At 38.0% G+C, this 17,609-nt stretch overlaps 3 protein-coding genes across 3 annotated transcripts; 2 read left to right on the top strand and 1 right to left on the bottom strand.

Moving 5' to 3' along the window:
• Positions 1-2,856: 2,856 nt before the first annotated feature.
• CBG25689 lies at positions 2,857-8,007 on the top strand (the record flags this gene model as incomplete). The annotated part of the gene is made up of 6 exons (XM_045242782.1): positions 2,857-2,938; positions 4,649-4,785; positions 4,968-5,013; positions 7,622-7,704; positions 7,750-7,819; positions 7,865-8,007. The coding sequence occupies 6 exons, from the start codon at positions 2,857-2,859 to the stop codon at positions 8,005-8,007; spliced, it is 561 nt and encodes a 186-aa protein (XP_045100372.1).
• Positions 8,008-10,618: 2,611 nt separating this feature from the next.
• CBG21003 lies at positions 10,619-11,780 on the bottom strand (the record flags this gene model as incomplete). Its single annotated transcript, XM_002631743.1, has 5 exons — positions 10,619-10,708; positions 10,755-10,901; positions 10,946-11,146; positions 11,401-11,628; positions 11,676-11,780. 5 exons carry the CDS (start codon positions 11,778-11,780, stop codon positions 10,619-10,621), a joined length of 771 nt encoding a protein of 256 aa, XP_002631789.1.
• A 399-nt stretch (positions 11,781-12,179) lies between these two features.
• On the top strand, positions 12,180-15,878 carry CBG21002 (the record flags this gene model as incomplete). Its single annotated transcript, XM_002631742.1, has 9 exons — positions 12,180-12,379; positions 12,428-12,611; positions 12,655-12,897; positions 12,944-13,045; positions 13,086-13,370; positions 13,421-14,029; positions 14,074-14,772; positions 14,824-15,252; positions 15,303-15,878. The coding sequence occupies 9 exons, from the start codon at positions 12,180-12,182 to the stop codon at positions 15,876-15,878; spliced, it is 3,327 nt and encodes a 1,108-aa protein (XP_002631788.1).
• Between the last annotated feature and the right edge of the window lie 1,731 nt (positions 15,879-17,609).

Genomic DNA, 17,609 nt, shown 5'->3' with positions numbered 1-17,609 from the left:
AAAAGGGGGTCAACTGATATAATGTTTGTCATAATATCACCAATATTTTTTTTACAAATTTTTGATATTTTCACAAGAACCGAGATAAGTGAGCAAAAAGTTGACGGTTACAGCTCATGAAAATCATCCCATTATTCGAAAACAAACATGTGATAGAAGGGTCAAGTTTGAGCTAAATTATCTCACTTTCTGTGAAAGATATCAAAAGTGTGTCAACTGATAAAACATTTTTGATACAATGATAAACATATTATCAGTTTACGACTTTTTCAGATCCAACGGTAACCGAGATAAATTACCTTAGAGTTGAAAGTTAGGGGGCTCTTCTATTACAGGTCTTAAGGTATTTAATACTTGTCAGTTTAGTCTGAAAGTTTTAGAGGTTATAAATCGAATCAAATATTGAAATTTGTTTTTATGATTATCAAAAAAAAGATACGGTATCTGAAAATAGTAGACCCCTCAAAATCTCTAAAATTGCGAAAAATGCATACTGAAAACAGCATTAAAAAACAAGGGACCTCTATCGATCTTTTCCCAAACCACGAGATTTTTTTCAAAAGTTGAAGAAGAGATGTGCAAAACATGAAAATTGTGCTCTTGAGACATTGACAAGAATGGATGAAAATGGAGGGTTTTCTATGTTCTCTAGGGACCGTATCATCAAAAGTGACATGTTGTGTTCCTCCTCTTGATTGGAGAGACAACGAAAAATGTTCTATTTGTTTCTTTTTTAGTAAAAGGAAAAGAGAAAGTAAAAAAAGTGAAAGAATTTTTCGCTGTAACTCTGGGAGATACTTGATTTTTGGTTTTGGCTGTCTCAGTGTGTGTCTCGTGGATTTTGGATAGATTCGAGAAGTGAAAGAAATGTAGATACAAAAAAGGAACCAAACAATGGATTTGGATAGAGAGATTCTGGAGAGATTCCGGAGATACTTGATGAAATTTGAAAAATTAACACTTATGACATAGAAGTCAATTCTCGAGGAACGCGAGAAGCAAAAATTCTCCTGAATTTCGGGAAATAATATTCTAAATTTACCGTGAAACCTGTAATAGAAGAGCCTGTTTCTTTTAACTTTGAGTTAACTCATCTCGGTTCCTGTCAAAGATATGAAAAAGTTGTCAACTTGTTTGAAATGATACTGCTAACATTTTATCAGTTAACACATTTTCGATATCTCAAATAGGAATTGAGATGAATTAGCTCAAACTTTACAGGGTGAAAGCCCTTCTATTACAGATCCTATAATTTGGTGACCACCTTGTTTTTGTACAATATTCTGATGTTATTTCTCATCTCAGAAAACACGAAAATCCAAAATCTGGATGATAAGATGATTATCGGTTTGAATACAAAGATCAAGAGAAAATTTCAAGGATTTCTTCTCCTGAATTCTCTGAGAAAAGCTGTAAATTGAATTTGGAAGCGACTCCCCTTTTCTGAGATTTTCAACGAAAAAAGTGGGGAAAAAAAGGAAAGAGAAACAACGGATGAGGCGGAGGCACTTCACTTTTTTCTTTTGGGTGAGAATTAACTTCTTTTTCAAAAATTCTCGCTTTTTTTTGGGAAAAAAAACTACTCCAGGATTCGTCTTCTTCAGAATATTTACATAATCCACGACTTCTTTCTTTTCTTGTTTTCTAGAACAAAAACAAAATTGGAAGAGAAGAAGACGTCAATCAGTGATAATGATAAAAAATAAAAAGAGAAAATAAGAATTTTCGTAGGGAAAGAAAGAGAAATAGAGCCGGATAGAATGAGTAAGATTAAGAATAAGCAGAAAATAAGAAAGAGAAGAAGAAGAAGAAGAAGAAGAAGAAGAAGAAGAAGGTGTACATAATAATCCTGTGGGAAAATTTTTGTACTTCGTGATTTGAGCAGAAAAAAACATTCCTGAAAAAGTTTGAAAGCAAAAAAATTACAAGTGAACAGAGAGAGAGAGAGAGGGAGGGGGATGTAATTAGAGTTTTGAAAGGGAAGAAAAACTCAGAATGATGTCAAACGATGTCATTTGGATTCCGCTCGTCATCATAAGTGGAAAACTACAATTTAATATTTTAAAGATTACTGTAAAACCTGTGTTAGAAGGGCCGCCTAACTTTTAATTTTGTGCTCAATTATCTGGATTCCTGTCAAAGATATAGAAAAGTTGTCAACTGATAAAATGGTTATCATAATATCAGAAGTATTTTGTCAGTTGATACATTTTTGATATCTTTCGCAGGGAACGAGATAAAGTAACTCAAACTTGACAGTGCGGGGGCACCTCTACTAAAACATGTTTTACGATAAATTGAAAACTATCATAGGTAAGCAAAATCAGAGTTTTCATTTTGTAGCTGACCTTTTTTCTTAAAGAAATGCATCAAAACCAGACCCGAGCCTAGCTGTAATCATGGCTTTTTTGAATTTTTCTGTTTTTTAATCGTTTCGTAAAAATTAAATTACAAAATTGGAGTTCTCATTCCATTGTATAATTAACAACTTCAAATGGCTCAACAAAATCAGCCAAGTGGCCTTTCAAAAAGGAACCGAGATAATTGAGCTCAAGGATAATCATTTGGGTGGGCTTCTATTAGAGGAAATACTGGTCAGTTTGGTTGTTGTTTCTTCAATTTAAATATCTGGATTGTTTCAAATTCTTTGGTCATTCAGAGCAAAAATTAAAGATTCACACAAAACTTTTTTATAATTTATATAGTTAGGAATAGCAATCTAGATGATGTGGTATAAAAGTAGAGCTTCTAGAAATCTCTTTTCTTGCAGACTTGACAGATATCTAACATGGCATTCTACTTTTTATTTTCATAAAGAGTATTTTTAAAATGTGCAAGACAGGTTCCAGACGACTAATGAAAAACAATAATTTTCATTTTTCAAGGATTCTGAAGAGCCACATTGCGTGTCGTGTGGAAGAAGAAAGAAGAAGAAGACGTAAGAATTGTAGACTGATAGATCAAGAAGAGGAAACGAATGTGGCAACCTACAATTTTAGAAGACGTGCGGGGGAATTAGGATTCAAAGAATTGGTGATGTTCAACTGGAAATGAGAAAAATTCAAAATCACTTTGTATTATTTGGTCTTTTCAGGACAAAATAAGAGAGAAGACACACGGGTACGGACGGAAGTGGTGCCCTCCCTTCTCCTCCCCCTCACGTCTTCAGAAGAAATCGAATCAGACATTTTTCTATCTCTCTATTTTTCTCTCTTCTAGAAAAGAGTCATCCCTAAATGTGTGATACTTGATCCAATTTTGAGTACTGATGATTTCTAGAAGAGAAGTATCAGATTCGGTGTGAAAAAAAGAAATAAGAAACCAGAAAAATGGAGAAAGGGAACCGAAAAGAAAAAGAGCGAAAAACTTGAATAGGAATGTGCTTGTTTGCTTGATTGCCGCCTGATAATTGCATTGACTTTCATTTTGGATTTTTTTTCTTTTTGGTTCCCCTTGTCTTATTTATTGGGTCTTTTTAAGACATAGTCTTGTTTAAACGTTTGATGAGAATGATGAGAGTTAATTACTGTAGATTTCTTGAAATGAGAGAAAAAGAGACAATACCAAAGACAGACCTCGCTGTCTAAAATTTTCGAAATTATCAAATTCCGCAAGTTTGAGCTCAATTATCTCGATCCATTTGCTAGATACCAAAAATGTGTCAACTGATAAAACAATTTTGATATTATAATGAACAACTTATCAGCTGACAATTTTTTTCTGTCCTTGACAGGAACCGAGATAATTGAGCTTAAAAAGGTAAGGGGTCCTTCCATAACAGGTTTTACGGTGAGTTTTTTTTTTGACAATTTTCATGTATTTTCAGTTTTTTGTGGTTTTGATATCATTTGCAGTGATTTTGATAATAATTTTTATAGATTTTGGTACCATTTTCAAGGAATTTGGTTTCATTTGTAGTGGAGTTTGGTAGCATTTTTTGAAGATTTTGGTACAATTTGTTTTTTTTTGTATTTGGTACCATGAATTTCGGTACCAGTTTTAGTAATTTTTGGTACCAAAATCTTAAAATTTACCGTAAAACCTATAATAGAAGGACCCCAAAATTTTAATTTTCAGCCACTTTCTCAGTTCTTGTTGAAGATAACAAAAAGTTGACAACTAAAAAAATATTTTTATAAAACCACAAACATTTTATCAGTTACCACATTTTTGATGCCTTTCAAAGGTGCCGAGATATCTGAGCTCAAACTTTACAGTGTTTTATTTTTGCTCATTTTTTGCACAATTTCATAGTTCTTTGATTCTAATATTTGTAGTATTGAATGTCTATTTTTTTTTCAATTTTCCAGATTTTTATTTATCTTAACGGCTACAAAGAATTACAAATGTCTAGTTTTCTCAAAGCGAATTATTAATTTGTAATTACAAATTTCTAAGTCTCATAAAACTGGTTTCGAATGCTGAGCAATTGAATAAATGATTCAGAATGCTGAACTTTGATTATTCTAGATTCCCTTCTGTAATTATGAATCCCTTGAGAGGGACACTACTCACTAATTGTTCACTTCCCTCCTCCAGATTCTCACTTTTTCATTTCAAATTGTCTTCCAGAAAAAACAAAACAAAGAAGGAAAAGAAGAAGAAGAAGAAGTCAGCGTCAATCAAAAAAGTTTTCTTTTTTTTCCAGAACAATTGGATCAACGATCGACGGAAGGAGCACGAGACGAAGGAAAAAACGGATATTTTTGCATTTTCTTCTATTTTTTACTCTCCGAACAAATTGAGGATTGGGATACAGAAGGAAGTAACAAAGAAAAGGAAAGGGTTTCTCTGATAGGAGAAAAAAGGAGAAAAAACAACAAATTCGAGAAGTCTCTGGAGAGAAAACGAAACGGAGAAGCCCCTCCATATATCCACAGCTTCTCATATTTTCTCACACTTCTTCCTCTTTTTCCCCTTTTCTACAGAATATTACATCGATTTGTTGTCTTGAAAGAATGAGCAAGTTTTTGAGATTTACTCTGATTTCTATGCTGGCATTGGGAATTCTTGGTGAGAAATTTTTAGAGATGAATGGGTACTTACCTTAAATTTATTAGTCGTGATGTGTCTAAGAAAATTTTGAAGTCTTCCCGGTCCTTAACCGAACAAATTCATTTATTGGAATCTGTGAAATCTTGGATGTAGAACCCGCACAACTTGAAATTTTGAAACTTCAGATTCTGAGATTCTGAGATTCTGAGATTTCAAGATTACGAAATTCTGAAATTATGAGATTCTGATATTCTGAGATTCCGAAATTCTGAGATTCTGAAATTTCAAGATTACGAAATTCTGAAATTTTGAGATTCTGATATTCTGAGATTCCGAAATTCTGAGATTCTGAGATTTCAAGATCCCGAAATTCTGAAATTTTGAGATTCTGATATTCTGAGATTCTGAGGTTCTGAGATTTCGAAATTCCAAAATTCTGAGATTCTAAGATTCCGAAGTTCTGAGATTATGATATTCTGAGATTCCGAAATTCTGAGTTTCCGAAATTCTGAGATTCTGAGATTCTGAGATTCTGAGATTCTGAGATTCTGAGATTCTGAGATTCTGAGATTCTGAGATTTTGAGATTCTGAGATTCTGAGATTCTGAGGTTTCGTTCGAGATTCTGAAATTTTGAAACTCTAAGATTTTGAGATTCTGAGATTCCGAAATTCTGAGATTCCGATATTCTGAGATTCTGAGATTCTGAGGTTCTGAGATTTCGAAATTCCAAAATTCTGAGATTCTAAGATTCCGAAATTCTGAGATTCTGAGATTCTGAGATTCTGAGATTCCGAGATTTCGAGATTCTGAAATTCTGAGATTCTGAGATTCTGAGATTCTGAGGTTCTGAGATTTCGAAATTCTGAGATTCTGAGATTCTGAGATTCTGAGATTCTGAGATTCTGAGATTCTGAGATTCTGAGATTTTGAGATTCCGAAATTCTGAGTTTCCGAAATTCAGATTCTGAGGTTCTGAGATTTCGAAATTCCAAAATTCTGAGATTCTAAGATTCCGAAGTTCTGAGATTCTGATATTCTGAGATTCCGAAATTCTGAGTTTCCGAAATTCTGAGATTCTGAGATTCTGAGATTCTGAGATTCTGAGATTCTGAGATTCTGAGATTTTGAGATTCTGAGATTCTGAGATTCTGAGGTTTCGTTCGAGATTCTGAAATTTTGAAACTCTAAGATTTTGAGATTCTGAGATTCCGAAATTCTGAGATTCCGATATTCTGAGATTCTGAGATTCTGAGGTTCTGAGATTTCGAAATTCCAAAATTCTGAGATTCTAAGATTCCGAAATTCTGAGATTCTGAGATTCTGAGATTCTGAGATTCCGAGATTTCGAGATTCTGAAATTCTGAAATTCTGAGATTCTGAGGTTCTGAGATTTCGAAATTCCAAAATTCTGAGATTCTAAGATTTCGAAATTCTGAGATTCTGAGATTCTGAGATTCTGAGATTCCGAGATTTCGAGATTCTGAAATTCTGAAATTCTGAGATTCTGAGGTTCTGAGATTTCGAAATTCCAAAATTCTGAGATTCTAAGATTTCGAAATTCTGAGATTCTGAGATTCTGAGATTCTGAGATTCCGAGATTTCGAGATTCTGAAATTCTGAGATTCTGAGATTCTGAGGTTCTGAGATTTCGAAATTCCAAAATTCTGAGATTCTAAGATTCCGAAATTCTGAGATTCTGAGATTCTGAGATTCTGAGATTCCGAGATTTCGAGATTCTGAAATTCTGAAATTCTGAGATTCTGAGGTTCTGAGATTTCGAAATTCCAAAATTCTGAGATTCTAAGATTTCGAAATTCTGAGATTCTGAGATTCTGAGATTCTGAGATTCCGAGATTTCGAGATTCTGAAATTCTGAAATTCTGAGATTCTGAGGTTCTGAGATTTCGAAATTCCAAAATTCTGAGATTCTAAGATTCCGAAATTCTGAGATTCTGAGATTCTGAGATTCTGAGATTCCGAGATTTCGAGATTCTGAAATTCTGAAATTCTGAGATTCTGAGGTTCTGAGATTTCGAAATTCCAAAATTCTGAGATTCTAAGATTTCGAAATTCTGAGATTCTGAGATTCTGAGATTCTGAGATTCCGATTTTCTGAGATTCTGAGATCCTGAGATTCTGAGGTTTCGTTCGAGATTCTGAAATTCTGAAACTCTGAGATTCTGAGATTCTGAGATTCCGAAATTCTGAGATTCCGATATTCCGAAATTCTGAGATTCTGAGATTCTGAGATTCTGATATTCTGAGATTCTGAGATTCTGATATTCTGAGATTCTGAGATCCTGAGATTCTGGGTTTCGTTCGAGATTCTGAAATTCTGAAACTCTGAGATTCTGAGATTCTGAGATTCCGAAATTCTGAGATTCCGATATTCTGAGATTCTGAGATTCTGAGGTTCTGAGATTTCGAAATTCCAAAATTTTGAGATTCTAAGATTCCGAAATTCTGAGATTCTGAGGTTTCGTTCGAGATTCTGAAATTCTGAGATTCTGAGATCCTGAGATCCTGAAATTCTGAAATTCTGCGATTCTGAGATTCTAAGATTCTAAGATTCTAAGGTTCTAAGGTTCTAAAATTCTAAGATAAGGAAATCAAAATATTTTCAGCCGACATCCGCATTCCTCTCTTTGGCGGATCCATCACCATTCACAGCAATTCTGATGGGAGTTTGAATGTTGCAACTAACAAGGTACCGAAAATCCAATTTCTCAAAAATCGACAATGAGTTTTTCAGAAGTCGTCCACCACAAACACTGAAAAGCACACCAACTTTACTGTACGTAACGGTACTGTAGAAGATTTTGGTAATTGAAATTAACAAATGGGTGATAAAATTTTTTTAGTTCCAGAATTTTCTTCAAACACCACGTCATCAGAACCACATGAATCAGCAACCGAAAAACCAGAAGAAACGTCTAGAAAGCGTCCATCTCAACAGAGACCGAAATCGGATGTGTTGAATGCGTTACTCTCCATGTTTGGAAGATTTTAATTCTTTGTGTAAATAAACTCGATTACCGTAAAACCTGTAATATAAGGTAATTTATCTTTTAACTTTGAACCAGTTTTACTAGCTTTTTGTCACATCGTGTCGGTACTTTATATATATAAATGTGTTTTCATATCAATTTATACACACTACATGGCCATTGGCATCAAACATGCAAGAACGTTTTTTTCGTTGAAAGGGGGTGTGGCCTAGTAGATCGTGATGTTTTGATTTTCAATGTTTAAACAATCCGAAGTATGTTCAAGATTTCAAAAAATCGAGCATGCCAAATTCAATGAAATTTAATAGAGTCAGGGAAGGAAAGTTTTGAAGTCGGAAATCGGCATGTTCTAGTAGATCCTTTGCTACCAGAAGGCTATGCTTACGCTACCAATTGCTATTTCATTTATTTTGAAATTTGATTTCGGTCATTTGGTAAAAGGGGGACGTTCAGTGATATACACCTAGCCATGAACCCCAAACAATGGCGACCCGAGGCCTTTCAGTACTTTTTTTACTTCAATGACGTCAATCAGTCTTCAAAAAAAATAGCAATGAGTAGCGCATCCGAAGCTTCCTGGCAGATGGCAGCATCCAACTCCAACCAGCATCCGACATCCAACTTTGTCCTCCTTGCTCGTTCGGTGCTGATCCCGGTGGTCATCTTTGTAGAGAGGTCAGTTGTCTTCGTAGAATTGATAGGATCCCTTTCCATCCCAGCTGCCCGTTGATTTAGTTGATTTACGTCTACTGTATTTTTGATTGCCTTCTGAAATCAAGATCAGTCAGTGTCTTGAAAACATGTGAACCTAGAGCATCAGCATCATCAGTATCAGATCCCTCACATCAAGACACCTAGAATTTCTGTATCAGAAAAATGAGGAATTTCGAAGTTTCAATCAAAATCTCCGAATCTCAGAATTTTCTAATAGCAGAGTTTCATAATTTCAAAATCTCAAAATTTCAGAGTTTCAGGATTTCAGAATTTCAGTTTTTTAGAATTGTAGAATTTTAGAATTTTAAAAATTGAGGATTTCAAAATCTCAGTATTTCAAAATCTACGAATCTCAGAACTTCCGACTATAGAATTATCACTAGCTGAAATAAAATATAGTTTTTGTTCCAGAATTTTTTTTCCAAACACCGCGATCTCAGAACCATATGACTCAGCAATCGAAAAATTAAAAGAGACTTCTAGAATCGGATGTGTCGAATGCGTTATTTTCCATGTTTAAAAATGTTGATGTACATAATTTTAAAGGTGGGGGGACATGAAAAAAATAATGTTCTCGAAATTCCGTTTAAATATGCCCCTCGAGGAGTTGAACTTGTGAGGGCGATGATTGAGGGTGCACAGGTCCTGGGCGCGCATACGCATAATGGATGGGCGACGGAGGACGCGCCGATGAATTGGGTACAGGGAAAGGACGCCGGTATGGGCATATACGGGGCATATGGGGCACACCGCCGCCGCAAAGCATCTCCTCGCCTGGCTTGCTGGCACTCGATGAAGTGAACTAAAACGTTGGTTGGGGATTCCTAGAAGTATCAGTTAAGTTCTATTGTGATGTGATTTTGTTCAGGTCTTCCGATTTCGTCTTTTCATTTATTATTCCATATTCTTTTATATTTTGAACGACATATTACTGATTTTTCGAAACTCAATGTTTTGGTTTTGAAAAAGACTTATGGCAGTTTCCATTTAAATTTGATATGCAATCAAAAACAGAAGAAAATGGGAAAAAATTCGCTAAAAATTGTTTTTTTTCATTTGTTCAAAAAATGTCTCAATTTCACTTTTTTGAAATTGCATGAAAAATTGAAAATTTTTATAATTTAAACTTTGTAATTATTGTATACTTACCAACTTACCTTTTACTCCACCTGAAAATACGATTTTTACAATAATTACAAAGTGAAATTAAAAAATCTCAATATCACCTATTTTGGCGAAAAAAAATAGCAATTAACGAGTGAAAGGCATGTTTCTGCAAGAATTCAGCGATTTTTTATTCTGCCATAACTCTTTTTCACAAAAAACATCGAAGGAATAATCGAAAAACCAGAAATGTAGGCTCGAATTGACGAAAAATTGACAAAGTTGCCGGTGTGGATTTACGGTAAACAATGGGCGCATCCGGGATTTCGGAGTGTTGTAGTCGGCCTACCGTATCAGACCCATATCGCACACATCGCCCACCCACCCAGAATCCATCTAGGATACGCGCGCATTCGGAACACTCGATTCAGCCTCTCCCGCATCGCACACATATGACTCATCGCAGCTCGTTGTTCGCGATATGTGTCAAACGGACTTCTAGAGGATCGCATATGGATCGGGTCCTATATGCGCATCATCGCCCAGGACCTGTGTGCGGCGCCGCTACCGACTGAGCTACACGGGCAAAGAGAAAGCGGTCGCCCGATTGCATACATAAAGGTGAGGACGACCGCTGTACGCAGAGTGACATTAAGCGTTGTACACCGTCACGATAGAATGCATACTCTAGCTACAAAAAAACTACGAAAAATCTCCTGTCCCCCCACCTTTAATTACTTTAAAAATAAATTTATTCACTAGTACTAAACAGAGAGCTTCAATAATCCACTAATTTCACCATTCCATTTCCAAGTAAGACTTCAAAAACTTCTCGTGGATCTCAGTGAAGATCATGTCACAGTGGCGGATTTCATAGCGAAGCATCTGAAATTATTCCAATGAAAATCTAGTTTGGAACCTTCATCTATACATCACGCTCATCATCTACATCACTCTTTTGACCCTTCAATTTGTCGAATTCTCCACAAATTTTATCAATCAAATCGAATTTTGAATCGATGAGATGAATGAGTTCTCCCTCCAAAACACAGCGATGTCCAAGAGGAATTTTACGCTGCTGTAAATTTTCAGAATACTGTAATCCATAGAAATGAGACCTACACAATGCTCCTCCCAAATTTCAAGTCCTTGAGCGGCCTTATCCAAAAGTTCAGTGAGAATCTCAAATCTATCTTCCTCAAGACTTCGATCCTCTCTTGGAAGAGCCCAAAGGGTCCGTTCGATACGTTTGATGCGTCTTTCGAATTCCACGAAACGGCGAGCCAAGTCAGGGATATACTTACGAGCAATCGAGTCGGGGATCTGGAAAAAATGCTTCTGAAATTCTTCCATAGCTCAGATTTTCCAAAAAGACTACCATAAAACCTGTAATAGAAGGGCCCGACACACTGCCAATTTTGAGCCTCTGTATCTCGATTCTTGTGAAAGACATCAAGAAATGGCTTGCTGATAAAATGTTTTTGATATTATGATAAACAATTCATCAGTTGACAACTTCTTTATATCTTTGACAGAAGTCGAGACAGGATGGCTCAAAGTTGATATCAGTATAATACCTCCTTCATATTCTTATAAACGGTTGCTGCATTCTTTTTCTTCAAATCCTCATAGAACTCTGGCTCCCCCCCTTCCGCCGGTTGATCCAATCCCAACTCGATAACCATTTCGTGAAGTGGAAAATCGTGAGCTTCTGGAACGCCTTCTGGCGATGGAGCACGTTTGGCAATCTCCGCATCCAGAAGTCTCTGCTCCTCATCCGATAAAGGGGGAATTATTGCATACTTCTAAATATCCAGAAACCCTCTTTTTTATTCTAATCTACTTTTCTCACCCCATCTTTAATATCTTTGTCAATTGCTTCGGCTCTTTTCAAGATTCCATCGAAATCAAGATTGGAAAGCTGCTCGCTGATGACGTTTTCCATAGCTTCAGTCATTTTAACTGATACTGTGTTCAGTTGTCTTTTACTTTTTGCCATCTTCCTGTCATCTGGATGTCCTGGACACCTGGTTTCGTCTTAATGTCACGCAAAAATCAACAATTGTTCACATTTGAACTCCCGCCAATTGCCCATGTGAGGCATCACTGAGCGCAGAAGAGACGCAGAAACGAAAAAAGTAAACGCGCTCCGTCGCACAATCGAGCGGAGCGCAAAATTTTAAACTATGCGAAGCCATGTGAAGCTTTTTATGGCTTTTTTGTTAAAATTTCTATGATAAAACCTAATTTGAAAACATTTTCCAGGAACTCAGAAGTACTCGCGACCTGATTCGACAATTGACGGACACGTCTCTTGTCGGGTTTTCTCATTTTCTACTCGTTTTACTTGTCTAAAATGGAAAACGCAATAGCATCGGCGGTTTCGGATAATGTTTCTCCGGAAGAAGAGGAAATTTCAGAACCTGTAACATCAGTGGAATCTGAGAAATGTCCAGTAGAAATGGTTTCTCAAGAGTCTTCCTCTGAGGGGACGATTTCAAAGCACGAAGAAAAGAAAAAAGATGATCCGAAACCTTCAGTAGCTCAGAAAAAGAAGTATTCCCGATAATCAAACTTAAATCGTTAATCCTTTACCGTTTCTAGACCTTCTCGACGCCGTTCATCTATTGGTATGCAGCTAATGAGTACATTTCTCGCTCCCGGAACAGAAGAAATAATGAGTCCAGTAGAGCCAAGAGTTCGACCAAAGAGAAATATCCCTGTAAGACCACCGCCGGCACCTGTAGCGCCAGTGAAAAAAGTGAAGCCGGTGGAAGTTCGTTACTCGGTAAGAGCGATAAAACAATTGTTCTTTTAATTTCCTCTCTCAGTTCGATCTCGGCGAAAGAAAAGAAACCAAATCTTGTCTGAAGACGACTACCTGGCCAATACTCATCGGTAAAGGAACTATCGTTCCCAAACCGAAATCGCGAACTCAAATGGCGGCTAGTAAAGTCAAAGAAAAGTACCGAAACAGTGCGAATTTCGGAGAAGCCACTCCCATCCGTAGACCATCAAAACTCAAGTTTCACAATATATGTTCTATACGAGTTATGACTCCTCGCGCAGATTATGTGAGTTGTTCGCTCTGGCTAGAAGTACTGAAACAGTTGGTTTCAGGATCCTGAACGGCTGCAAATGGGATCGCCAGAAGGTTACGATGCTTTTCGAGAGCGTCTCAGCACTGTCGAGTTACAATTAACACCACAATCGGAGGCAATGGTAAGATCACTAAGCTAGTTTGCATTAAAAAAATATTCAGCTGGACGAAATGAGAGAGACTGGTGTAGTTCAAGTCAACGCACAAATGGTGTTTGGTGATTCTGATACAATGGCCACGGAGTCATCTTCAGATGCGAACAACACTGCCGTGGAAGACGTTGCATTTGTCGAGGAGGCTGAGAAAGAACCAGACGTGTTTGTTGAAAAGAAGAAGGCATCTAGAAGGAAGTCAGTTATGCTCGGTTCCGCTGCTCCTTTAAAATCTCCCGCGAAGATTGAACAAGCACGGGACGACGACATCGTTGAAGTATCCAGTGAACCGTCTGTATGAAAATAAATCCCTTGACTTACATGCCTTATTTTGAATATTTCCAGACTTCTTCTTCTTCTTCTCGGAAGTCCCGTAGATCCGTCCGATTGAATCCAGATGCGATAGAAAAGCCAGACGAGAAGGACGTTATTTTGTATGAGAAAGAAAAGGAACCGAAGAAGAAACGAGACCGGGATGTTCCCGTTGATGGTCCAGTCGAACCGAATCCGAAAAGAAGTCGACGAAGATCTGCCTATATCAAGCCGGACGAAGAGGTGACAGTCGACATGGATGTTGGAAAAGAAAAGAAGAACACCACGATTGCCGCTTTTTTCTCTCCAAAACATCCAAAGAAGACGGAGGAGAAGGTTTTGGAAGCTGAAAAAGAGCGAAAATCCTCTCGAAGGTCTTCTGCATATTTTGGAACAGCGAGAGTTTCCAAGGAGAAGTTTGTTCAGGAGCTTGATGAAGACGTGGAAATCGTTGAAGATCCCACGCCTTTAACGTCTTCTGTGATTGCAAGATTTTCCTCATCTTCCTCCTCATCGTCCGGTTCTACTCTGAAAATCGAAGAAGACTCATCTGCACCACCTCCAACTTCTCTGAAACTTGCATCTATTTTTGAGAAGCCTTCAGCTCAAATAGCAAGAGTCGCTGAAGTTAAAGATAACAAGGTTGCTAATTTAGAACTTTTTTAGTGAAAAAATATCAATTTCAGATATCCACACCGACATCCAGCCCATCAAGTACAAAGTTCTTTTCAATGTTCTCACCGAAACCAAAGCCAAAAGTTGTCTCTGAATCATCATCGGACACCATAACTGTTTCGGATAGTCCTATGGTCCAAAGAAAGCCAAAATCGGCAGGTGTACAACGAAAGGAACACTGGGGTGATAGGCATCCTGAAAGCTACGAGTTCGTTCTGAAAATGGCTCCAGAATCGAGCATTCTGGAAGAAGAAATAATCGATGAAGACATATTCAAATCAAGAATTGTCGAAGATGATGTTTTAAGTGTTGGTTTAAAAGTTGAATCAGACCTACGTGAAGTAGAACAAGAGCAAGCAGATTTTCTGATAGCTACACCGCCTGAGGAAATAACTATTGAGAAACTAAGCGTCCCTGAAAAGTGCTGTCCTTCTACAGTGTTCCCATCCGATATGGATCATTTAGTAGAAGGAGCAGAAGAGAAAGAATTGATTTGCGGATGGTTGAAAAGATGGAAAAAACGAGTGAGAAAAGAATGGGAACGAGAACTGGCGACTAAGAAACAGAAGCAGAAGCACGAAGGAAGACGAGGAAGAAAGAGAAAGGATTCAGAAGATTCAGGAGATGAGTTTGAATTGGATGCAAGAGATGATGATCTGGAGAATCCTTTAGTGTTGATTGGTCCAACCGGTGTAGGAAAGACTGCTTTGGTATGAATTTAATGAATCAAAACTGAAAAAAAAAACTAAACTTTTTTCCAGATCCGAGCGCTCGCAAAACAATCAAACATGCGAATAATCTCAATTGGTCCCGACGAAGAACGATCCGGAGCGGAGATCAAAAAGAAACTTCAAGAGGCGATTCGATCACATCGTGTTGACCAACAGCCAGATCGGAGAATTTCAATGTTTTACAAAACAGTCACTGATTCTAGCTTTAACCCAAAAAATTCAACGCCGAAAGAATTTGTACAGAGTTTGGTAGTTTTCGAGCACGTCGATGTCTTTTTCGAAAAACTCGATCGTTATGGGCCCAACGGGCTGCTGGAGATTGTCAACGATTCGTCTGTACCTGTGATCTTCACTTGTGAAAATGATTGGCCGCGAAAAACTGCGCAAGTAGAGTTGAGACGCAGATTTTTTGAAGTTCGAATGGGAAGAAACGAGGTGAAGATTCAAAAATATGTTCAGGTGAGTATTCTAGATGTATCTGTCATGATATTTTAAAGTTTTTTTTTCAGAAATTAATATATTCCTGCCGAAACGTCTTCTTGGATGATTCTACAATCCAAAAACTATCCACGTCTGTGAATCACGATCTTCAATCACTGATCCGTCAAGCTCATCTCTTCTCGTTGGTCCCGACTCTACCATTTCCTATCACTTCTCGATTTCTCACTTCAACTGGTTTTGAACAAGATTGGGAAAGACCAAGAGAGGCATTATCAAAGAAAGATGAACGACTGGAAGAAGCGATAGAACAACATGGAGACGTGCTTCCTGATGGAATCGTTAAAATACATCACCCAAAGAAAGAGAAACTCTGGGACGCGGATGGCAGAAAATTGGCTCGAAAACAGTCGGAATGTTTGGAAAGTGTTCAAAATGCGTTTGAGGCATTGCATGGAAGATACTCTCGAAAAAGTTTAGTACAAGATGTGCTTCCGCTACTTGTTCCAATTGATCGGGTCGAGCGTCAGAAGCGAGCAGTATCCAGAAGACATCTGCATCGTTTCAAGGTACTTTCGGATGTTCCGATCGACGGAGATGCGTTGATTGAAGTCGTCGGTGGTTGGAGCATCAGTGGTCGTCATTAAACTGGTTTTCAATGTGCATTCAAACTGTCATTTCAACTGAAAAATTACTAATTGATTCATTGATCTTCCGCTTTTACTGTAAAATATTTATGATATCATTCCTTCATCTTTTGGACTGAACTTTGATAAATGTCTAATGAATATTGACAAGGTGTTGATCTTGTTTTTAGGATATAATCTCCGTTCAGGCAAAAGAGCTGTACACGATGTGTCGAAACGCCGAATTTGCAGAGCGAAAGATAAAAGGCCAGCGTTTGACAAGCGGAAAATCCATTGAAAATATTGGAAAATGCAGAAAAAGGACTAAAAATCGGGAAATTTGAGAAATTCGCTGATAATATTTAGTATTTAGTAGCAGGACCAAACTGTGGTTTATAAATTTCCGACCAAAATTCGTTAATGAAAGACAGGAAAACAATGTACTTGAAAAGAAAATCAGGCCAAAAAGGCGAAATTCGATGATTTTAAGCGAACTTTTTGCATTTAACTGATATCGGAGACGCTTATTCTATTCAGATTTAAGCGAGAAGATATTGAAAACACTGAAAAAGGACAAAATCAGAAGAACAAGCCTGAAAATTCAAAAATTGAGGATTCCTTTGAAATTAATGGCTTTTCAACGGGATTAAAGTGTGCTCCGGGTTTCTGATGGCGTGTAATTTGTTTCTATGCTTTATTCTTCCGAAAATTGTAAGAAGAAAGCTTGAAAATTGATTAAATAAGCGAAAAAACGGGAGAAAACAGTGCGGAGGAGTGTTTGTAACACAAAGTATGGTGGGCGGCGTAAGTCGCGAGATGTCGGCTGCTACGAAACACCTCCTTTTATAAGCGCGCGCGTTTCAGGAGGTTTTCGGTTGAAATCATGTTTCGCTGAAAGACTCTCGATGATCTCCATCGCCACTAACGTGGTGGCAGGGGTAGTAGGGGGCAGGTGCCAGGCGCCCCTCTGTGGTCTTTCTGGATTCGTGAGGGAAGCCCCCGAGATCTACCATGGGATGTTCCCGGGTTCTTTCTGAGGAGTGTGAAGCGGAGGCTGGAAAAGTTCGAGTGAACCGAGGGGTTTTGTCGTTTTTCGTGTCCGCCCGCGTTCGTGTCCGCCCGCGTTCGTGTCCGCCCGCGTTCGTGTCCGCCCGCGTTCGTGTCCGCCCGCGTTCGTGTTCGCCCGCGTTCGTGTCCGCCCGCGTTCGTGTCCGCCCGCCCGTTCATCCGTCCATCCATCCGTCCATCCATCCGTCCATCCATCCGTCCATCCATCCGTCCATCCATCCGTCCATCCATCCGTCCATCCATCCGTCCATCCATCCGTCCATCCATCCGTCCATCCATCCGTCCATCCATCCGTCCATCCTTGATTTGTCAGTCTGTATTGTCAGTCTGATCGGTTAAGACGCGGCGTGGGTGTCGGAGGTAGTTGTGGGAGCGTGGGAAAACGGGCAAAATCACGAATGCCGACCGATGAACACCTGGTCGAAACTATTTTTCGGTCTCAAAAATCTGGGAATTCCGATTATTGGAATTATTATCGGAGTTTATAGGGTGGGATTATTCGGAATTCTCGGAATTCTCGTAATTCTCTGGAATTTATGGGAACTTAGGAATTATTGGAACTATTACTGAACTTTTTGGAATTCTCGGAATTGCGATCATTGCGATTGAAAGTATGGGAATCGTGAAAATTTATGAGAATCTCGATTAAAACGGGATTTATTTCCTGAAAAAATTGAATCAAGT

Source organism: Caenorhabditis briggsae (genome assembly GCF_000004555.2).
Source record: "Caenorhabditis briggsae complete genome, chrII, whole genome shotgun sequence".
NCBI lineage: Eukaryota > Metazoa > Nematoda > Chromadorea > Rhabditida > Rhabditidae > Caenorhabditis > Caenorhabditis briggsae.
This window is presented reverse-complemented; position numbering and strand designations above follow the sequence as displayed.